The sequence below is a fragment of the Diadema antillarum genome, unplaced genomic scaffold (assembly GCF_040938485.1).
Source record: "Diadema antillarum isolate AM-2024a unplaced genomic scaffold, OU_Dant_1.0 scf00000229, whole genome shotgun sequence".
NCBI lineage: Eukaryota > Metazoa > Echinodermata > Echinoidea > Diadematoida > Diadematidae > Diadema > Diadema antillarum.
This window is the reverse complement of record NW_027271118.1, coordinates 155,363-164,757: the sequence shown is the minus strand read 5'-3', so window position 1 is coordinate 164,757 and position 9,395 is coordinate 155,363. Positions and strand designations below refer to the sequence as shown.

The 9,395-nt window shown below is 37.8% G+C and overlaps 1 protein-coding gene across 1 annotated transcript; it reads left to right on the top strand.

The window, feature by feature from the left end:
* The first annotated feature begins 978 nt into the window (after positions 1–978).
* LOC139724782 (baculoviral IAP repeat-containing protein 5-like) lies at positions 979–6,792 on the top strand. Its single transcript, XM_071635899.1, has 4 exons — positions 979–1,116; positions 3,115–3,224; positions 4,499–4,616; positions 5,998–6,792. Exons 1-4 carry the CDS (start codon positions 988–990, stop codon positions 6,076–6,078), a joined length of 438 nt encoding a protein of 145 aa, XP_071492000.1. The 5' UTR covers positions 979–987; the 3' UTR covers positions 6,079–6,792.
* The last annotated feature ends 2,603 nt before the right edge of the window (positions 6,793–9,395 follow it).

The following is a 9,395-nucleotide window of genomic DNA, read 5'->3' as shown; positions in this document are numbered from 1 at the left end:
ACTTTGGACGCGCGCTTTTATACTCGTCAACTATTTTTTTTTGTGTGTAGAGAATTTATTATTGATAACATATTTCAGTTCATTGCTAGTGTGATTTGGTGGAGGCCTAATATCTGCCCTTCGATGGACCTACCCCCCCCCCCCAAAAAAAAAAAACCAAAACAACAACCAAAAATCCACAAACAAGCAAACAAACAACAAAAACAAATAAATTCTCACATCGCTAACAAACAAATAAGATATGAAAACTAAAAGAAATGAACCCGATGAGACAATGGGTTTCATTCGTATTTGATTAAGTGCTAATCTAAAAACAAAGGAAATAAAACTATGACCTACTTCTGATGAGGAATAGAATACTGCGTAGGGCCTACATGTATCATATTAATTGTGCAGAAATATCACATCAAGTGGCCCGATGGAAAACGAAAGTATACTTCAAGTACAACCCACACCAACAACATTTTTTATTCAATTCCAACAGAAATATCTTGGTGAAAAGAAGTGCGTGCGTTCCTATTACAGGTATATAGGTAACTCTAAAGACGAATGTATTTGTGCTCTACCTGTTTCAAAATGCGATGAAAAGCATTCTTTCGTGTACTCATAAAAGTCGTACGGTACATTTTCGCACTACCTCTTATTTCTAATGGATTGGTTGAACCACTGTGGAAATCAAATTGAATCGATACTGGACATGGTAACGATCGATCGTATTTACGGCTGTATTCAAGTCTTTCGCTTGATTATTATATCAGTGCAATGTCTTTTAAAAATTGTATTAAATTCACGCATATTAATAAAATTTTATTAAGTAATATAATTTGAAAATATTTTATTCAAATTAAAATATAAGAATATACAACAAAAATTTATGTTTCTCTGGAATATGTTTGGAACGAGCCAGCGAGCGGTAGCTTTGAATAAAAAATTATTTCGGATCGGAAAGCACGAATTTGGAGAGTCTAATTTCGACAAGTCACAGAAATGGCGGATGAAAATCAAGAAATAAACCCAGCTATGCTTGAAAAGTTTGCGATGCATTTTGAAGAAAACCGTTTGGATTCTTTCAAGGACTGGCCTTTTCGAGAAGATTGTACATGCACGCCAAGTAAGGTAAGTTGTCTACCGCCGGATTACCGGTAAGTTTACATGGTTTGACTGACGCACTGGCCTCTCAGCCCGGGTTGCGTTCGGCACGGGCTGCCTCTCCTCACCGCAGCAGGTCGCACTTGCTCGCGCTCATCACCAGTCTCGATCTCGTTGCGTTGCGACTCGACTGGTCCAGTGACGGCTACTATCACACTATCAAATAAGTTTTTGGCCAGTCGCTCTTATAACGGACTCTATCATGCACTAAATGTTTTATGGGTGGTGTAATCGTCTCTCAGTTTGTGCCTCCAGGGCAGTGTATACAACTCCACGCGCGTGTGTCTTTACCATCCAGCCACACGAGCATGACGAGTGTGGTTGTAGCCATGACCCGAGTCGCTGGATACAGCCACACTCGAGAGTCGAGTGTAATGTATACTGTACACGTACACATAGTGATACACACACACACGGTACGGAGAAGATGATCGCCGTGCGTGCGTGCCTGTCAAACACATAAACGCCACACAATCATATCAGCTTGCTCACAAAGTGATGAAAGTAACCTCATTTTCATACCTTTTCATATTGTTTTTTTACAAATATTATTTTTTGCTCCATTCTCGAGTACCCGAACGAACGAAGGCGAAGTCTCAATAACGACACGATGTATGATCAGTCATTAAAATCAAAAGTCCAAAATCAATTGTAACTTTAAATTCACCTCATCAAATCAAGAAAATGAAAATGAAGTTAAAAATGAAAAAAAGTAAATTTGTCTAGATGGTGTGATAATATTAAATGGGATTAATCTAGGAGGCAGGTTCATGTTCATCACTTTGCGGTGGTGCATGATCGCGTGTTGATGTGGCCGGCCACTACACATTGCCGTGTGTTCCCCGCTACGCAATAAAAAGCTTCTTCGTGTGTGTGGATATACCATACATTACACACAATTGTGGCTGTATCCAGGAACTAGGGCCATGGCTACAACCACATTCGTGTGGTTGGATAGTAAAGACACACGCGTGTGGTTGTATACACTGCCTTCGAAAACAAAGCAGCAGGCTGAACTTGCTGGCCGTCTTTGACTTGTTATTCTAGGTAGTGTTAGGGACAGTGGTAGGGTTCCGTTAACCCCGTTGGCTCGTTGCGGGGCATTAGCTGTAGTGTGTACGTGTTGGGGTCGATGTTAGGGTTAGGATTCCGTTAGGGAGGGTTTCTACAATACAACTACGGCATTCATTGCCATTGTTGAGATAAACTTGATTGAGTGAATAGAAAGACAGGGACATTTTCAGAAATTACAAATACTGAAAACTTACCGTGAGGCGCTGCAAACAAAAGTAATCAAACATTTAAGCCCAGTGATGCATGGACATGATTGATACAGACAGTGTCACAGCTCGACAGGCCAGTGCGGTGTAGTGAGTAAATTACTTAGCATAGTCTGTGTCTGTCCACCTTCCTTCCACTCCAGTTGGTTCTCCGTATTTGTGGCATCTGTGGTGTACTCTTGGAAATGTTTAATTGCTTGTTGTAGTCCTGCTCACTAAATAGGATAGTAGAAACTGATGTCTCTAATTCTATTTGCCTTTGGATGATCTAAATTATTTCAGAACAATATAGTTCAGATTATAATTTAAGAAGTACTTTTCTCTTTACTTCTTCCTCCTTTCCGTGCAGGCTTCATGCCTGAAAATAAATGCACTGATTTTGTGTGTGTATGTACAATACTGTAGGTAGGTGGGTGGGTAGCCACTCAATACCGCTAAGTCAGTGCTATTCCTTCCTGGTATTCCCTGTGGTGAAATGAGATTGAAAAAAGCCAAAACATGATTGACAAATGTATACATGTCACACAAATCTGTTTAGTGTAATCAGAGCTTCAGAATATGCGTGTGTGTAATTATGCCTGTTGTGCAGTGATGTGTTCCAAGCATCACTTCTTTTCATGTTGCAAATCCAGTGAACTTGCAGTCTTCCTATTTCATTTCCCCATTCTCTCCCTTCTGCTCACAGCTTGCTGAGGCAGGTTTCTACCACATCCCCAGTGAGGCTGAACCAGATGCAGTCAAGTGCTTCATGTGTCTGAAGGAGCTGGATGGATGGGAACCAATGGATGACCCATGGTAAATAAGTCATGCACTGGGAAAAAGGCTCCCACAATATGATGTCTGTTGCTCAGGAATGAAAATGGAAATTGCCGTGAATCAAAATCATGGTTTCTACTTATTTTCATTGCTAAAGATTTTTTTTTTTTTTTAGTTTTGTAATTTATATGAAGTGATTTAAATAATTGGTATAGGAACAACCAAAATGAGGAATTCAAAACTACTGTATACGCTATATATTTCGCGGGGGTTTTATTTTCGCGAATTTCGAGAGTCGGGAGCTATTCGCGAAATTAACAACTCGCGAAAATGTTACCTTCCAAAATGAATCCCTTGCCTTGATGATACGAACATTTCAGTACTAGTATACCATGTCACGGCTTACCGAACAGACCATACTGGCTAATCTTGTTTACGCACGTCCACGTCTACTTACGAATACTGTAGAGAGCCAATCCATTATCGCAAGGGGACCACTCGTCAGAAATCTAGCGCGATGCATGGACTTAACCACTTCAAAAATGTTGAATTCTAACTTACTAGTTCGCAGAGTTTGGCAAGTCTTTTTCATGCAGTGTATAACTAGTATCATTCTTATTTGCTAGTAAGTTGAAAATTCACACTTTCTTTGCCACTTCCATATTTTCTCTGGTCCCCCAATCGCGAATTTAACCACTCGCGAAAATGTGTGACAGCGGCAATTCGCGAAAATTTATGTACGCGAAAATTATAGCGTATACAGTATGTACATGTTTATATACAATGGTTATACAGTAGAAATATCATAGGCCATCACGTGTTCCTTTTATTGTAACTGATCATTCAAGATTCAACATTTATATGGCAAACATTCCATGTCATGAAATAATCACCAAAAACACAGAATATAGGCTCTCAATGAAGACAGCCGTTATTGAACATTTTCACATTTATTTTTTTAGTGTGTGAGTGTAACCTGGTGTGGGGAGTTGCATTGTGGGAAAAAAAAGAAAAAAATAAATCTCTTCGCATGTTGTTCACACACACAGTGTTGGGCAAATTATCACAAGAGTTAAAAATACAAGTATGAAGCTGCATCAATTTTGCATCGTGAAACTTGTGTCCACACACAAGAAATGACAGTTTTCACATCATCTTGCAAAAATTTACTTTCAGAAACCAATAATTTTGGGAGCTACACGTATTGTGTAATTAGAAAATTGTGAATTTTCTAGCCAAGTACAGTGTCTACTTATCCCACCTTTGATTTTCTTTATAGTTTGTTGTTGTTGTTGTTGTTTACTTACATGTAGGAGTGAGCACAAGAAGCATGCACCCAAATGCCCCTTTCTGCAGAACTGGAAGCCAGAGAGTGAACGTACTGTGATGGACTTCCTAAAGAGTATGCAAGTACGCCAGCAGACACGAGTGGTAAGTGCCTTCCTGTGGAAGCATTTAGCCAAGCCTTAGGTATCCTTAAACTATCTTTAGATACTTTTGAAATATATACAAGTATGTCTTAAAGGCAACACTTGAGAGATTGTCATTTGATATGGGAGCATCTTACAAAATGACTTGTGAGTTTACAGGCATCTGAGTGACATTATCTAATGTGGCATCGTTTCATTGCCTACTACTGTGCATTGGTCATGATTCTGACACTGTTCCAACAAAATTTATTGTGTTATGCGAAATAGCTGAACTGTAATTCTTGTGTTATGCAAAATGGCTGAACTGTAATTCTTATAGAATTCATGTGGAGGAATTTTCCATGCCTTTTAAAGTGTATAAATAACCACAAAACCACAATATATTTAAGGGAAAATCATGAAGAAAATGTTGATTTCAAGAAAAAAAATATTGATATGTCATGAACAAAACACATTGCATTGTGCGAGCATGGCGACTTTGCGACATTTATGGTGCCCATTGGATGCTATGTTGATGAGTTATTATATTCAAAGATCTATACAATGTACATTGTATCTGTGATCTGTAGTAATGATAGAATTTTACACAGTATTACTGTCTTGGCTGTGTGAAGTCTCCCTCTTCATTATAGAAGCCCTCCTGCATTCATTTCCAATTTCCACAAAATGTATGATGCAGGATTCAATGAGCAAGCCCTATGGCAGGTGTCAAATTTCTGTGAAACTCATGGTGAATTACAAAAGTAAATGCTTTTAATGTCATATCATCTTCTTATAGTGCTGTTGAGAGATATTATTGTGTGTACAATTGTGAGTGCTGCTACACGTATTAAACAAAATTATTGTACAATTGTATAGACTTAAATTATCAGTATGATCGTGATGCAACGACGACTTTAGTCTGATATCAATATGAAAGACATTAAAACAATGGTGAAATACTAAGCTAATTGTAATGACAGTGCTTTCTCATATGGTCTGCATGGCTGCTGATGGCTTCAAGAATTGGCAGCAGAATGAGAAGAATCCCACTAAGATGAAAAAAAAATGATACATGATTATGAAAGAAATTATACAATATGTAGTGGATTTGAACTTGATCCTCTAAGAAAATACAGTGTATTAGATTTGATTGCAGTTTTTGGTCGCTGCTCCTCAGACAAGCAGACACCTAGACATGTGTCACCCAAATCTGCTTGCAGATGAGGACATGTCTCACATCACATATCAGATTCAGATTCTGATTTGTGAGAAGCAGAGTCTATTAGTCACGAACATTTGACTCTTTGTGTACAGTACTACCACCCCTCATGGGACAAGTCATAGCTCATTGTATCACTGATTGGTTTTGTGTCTTGTGACTTCCCTATGTGCCTTCACAGAAACATCTGGTTGAGCTCAAGATCAAAGAGTTTCTGCAGCAGGCTGCTGAGGTCCGCAAGCAGATGGAGCTACTTGCATGACGCACAGATTGGAGATCCACTCGTGTAGCACAACAAATCAGCTAGAGCTAGCTAAAGCTAGAGTCTATTTTTGACAAGTGTGTACAACTGATACTCGTCACCTCAGGAGAAAAGGTTCTTCTACAAAGAAAATTCCAAAGTAAATTCCTCTTAGAAAAGCCTTCATTGTCTCCAGGAAAAGTCAACTTTCACTCATTTGTACATGTACATTTCGTCTGTTACTCAAGTCGACCTTTTGTTTTTCTGAAAAGTTTTCTGTTCCTAAAATTGAACTGTACTTGTGTGATGTGTACATGTGTATTTTTTTTTTCATTTTCAAAACTTAATCCTTCATTTAAATCTCAATGCATAATATATCACGGTGTTATCTATAGATTGTTTCTCTGTGTGGAGGTGAAGGCCAAGATAGGCACTGTGCATTTGATGAATGTCTGAAATATTTGATAAAGCTCCTGATGAAAAGCCATGTTTTGAGAAGTTCATACTTCAAGAACTATTTTGCCTTGAAAATATCTCGGCACCACAACCCACAAGAGCTCTTCATAAGCATACAAATCATTTTCTTTACACAATTCCACTTTTATACTGCACAGCTATTGTGACTACATCAAATGCATCTTATACGCTTTTCATACCATAGCAGAGAGGGGTAACTTTTACATGATTTAAATGATAGTGGTCCCCCATATTGTTCAGCAACTGTATGGATATGCTTTCCAGTGTTTTACAATACTAGTAACATTTTGATAGAATAACGCTTTCATTTATTAAATCATTAGCTTTCTAATAGAGAGTTTTAACCCTAACTAGGCCGGGCTATTTAGGTAGATCATAGAGCCGGGGGGGGGCCTGGGAGGCCCCCCCTCCAGATCTCGGCCGCTGACCGCGCGATCGCGACGAAAATTGGCACACACATTGCCTATGATGTAATCTAAAGTACTACGAAGTTAAATTTAAAAAAAAGATTATCATTTATGCTAAATTATGCTAATTTATGCATAATGACGCATGAAATCAGACAATTTGGTATAAATCACTAAATAAAGCTCAAAATGGACACATCTTTTGTGTAAATATTCTTTTTAGTGTCCTGAGCAAATATAAGAGAAAAAAATTGTGCCATCAGAAAAAATTTCCTAAGTATTTTATTGTTTTTTGAATTTCTTATGTATTTTTTTGTTTTTTTACTTTATGTTTATCATTGTTTTTTCGATGAAACTTGTCCGCGACATTGTTACGAACAAGAAAATATGTTATTAATTGATTTTAATCAATAAAACCCCAAAATAATCATACTTTTATGAAATTTGCCTGTAAGCACAGTTTGCATTGAAATTGTACACGAATTCACGTTTTTGAGCAATTTTTGGTCTGACATGCACGTACATATTTATGCGCAACTTCGGAACCGCGCACCCGGGCGTCGCAAATTTGGTGTCAAAAGAGACTCGAAAGAAAAAAGTCATGAAACGTCGCGGCGATAGCTTTTCGCGTTAGCGATACATCGCGCGAAATGTCAAGGGGGGGCCTCGGAGGCCCCCCCCCCGGCCTAGTTAGGGTTAATTTTGATTGTAATATGTCAATATAATGAGGTGTTTTCATATCTGTGATTGGGTATCATTTAATAGTTCATACATCCTGGCCATTGTGTTGGCAATATATCCCCATAGCTTTCTGTTTATTTGTAGACAAATCATATTTGACAGTGTGTTTGTAGATCTTTTCTCTCCATTGCAAACTTACAAACTTTATGTGATACAGTACTTGGCCAATTGTCCAGCCAATTGTGACAGCATCGACTCTTTCACAGTAAATTAAAGCAGAATTGTGACCTCTGAACTTCAAAGTCTTTTCTCCCTGATTTGCCAAGGAGACACCTTGAATGATGTGCCAGTCTCATGATTCAATCAACCAAGAAAAAACAAAACTGATTGTATTTTGTAAAGATATGGCAGAATATGATATGGGATTATTATAATTATGTTTGATATGCTGACAGATAGGCCAACTGTTACTTTTTTGCATTTTTTTTCTTTGAAAAAAAAAATACAGCAGGTGTTTTTTTTTGCAAAAAAAAAAATACAGCAGGTTTTATGGAAAATACAGCTGTATTATTTTCCACCAAAAATATGCCTTTTCAGCCCTCAAAGTATTGTAGTGCTGTGTACAAGGTTTGCATCAGTACGTTGATGATTATTCTAAAGAGGTAGAAAATACAACATGATTATGCTCTTAGATTTCTGCTTGATGTGAAATACATCAGCTAATCATTGTTAGGCAGAATCATTCAAAACTTTGTGGTTACTGGAAATACTGAGCCAAGTGATTTTAGTCTCATCTTTCTTCAAACCTGACAAGTCATCTTGGAAGGGTACAAGTTGTAGGCTCATGGGCTATGTCAGAAATACACTCTACTCTCCTGAAGCATCTTCCCAATCACTTTGTCCACACATTCTCAGCTCTGGACATCTGCCATGTGATACTCCTGTTATGACATTGGGACACACACTTCGGGCTCTTTGGCATAATTACCTTGTAGTACATGTATAGTCCGTAAGTAATTCCCCAAAACTTTCTTCAGAGTGACATAAATTTATATGAGAAGTGGTAGTTCTGTCTGGTAATGACTACATGTACAATTATTTATTTTTTTGATGTCTTGAACTCTCTCCCTCTCTCTCTCTCTGGCTCTCTTTCTCTTCTTTGCTTCACAATTGTTGGGTCAATCACAAATTTAACTTCATATCACGTAACCCAAGTGAAGTACAATAGTAGGATGACAAGTATGGAACACTGTTTGTGTAGATACAAAATACATGGTATTTAATGTACTGTAAGATAAATCTGTACATATTTGTGCTGTACATGTATACATTTTTACAAGGCTATGGAATTTACAGCAATATGCACACATCAGATGTGTCTGAACTCCGCAGACTTGGCAACATAACACCCTTGTTTTCCTTCAGTATTTAGTCTGAAATCAGCTCTTGCATGGAATAACTCAACCTTCTATTTTTTTTTCACTTTCTACGGTTAAATTGCTCTACAGTGTTTCATCAAGTGCTCCAAACACCCAGTGTGTCTTAACACAGTAATAACATTGGCACAGTGTTGGAACAAAATTTAGAAGCCAGTTTAGCTTTTAGTGTCAGTAGTTTTGTATGTTGCATGTACATTGTATATTGTAAATGATTAGATGTAAATAAAGAACCATATCCTTCAAGAAACTTATCCTTCTGCATCTTTACGTTGCAATACCCCTTCTTTGTCGTCACGTGATGGTGAAAACCGTCACGAGTAAATATATACATGTA

Excerpts from the sequence above, each read along its gene's own strand:
- LOC139724782 (XM_071635899.1), top strand. The coding sequence starts at position 988 with ATGGCGGATGAAAATCAAGAAATAAACCCAGCTATGCTTGAAAAGTTT. Across the intron at positions 1,117-3,114 it reads GTACATGCACGCCAAGTAAG|CTTGCTGAGGCAGGTTTCTA; the intron begins GTAAGTTGTCTA and ends TTCTGCTCACAG. Across the intron at positions 4,617-5,997 it reads TACGCCAGCAGACACGAGTG|AAACATCTGGTTGAGCTCAA; the intron begins GTAAGTGCCTTC and ends GTGCCTTCACAG.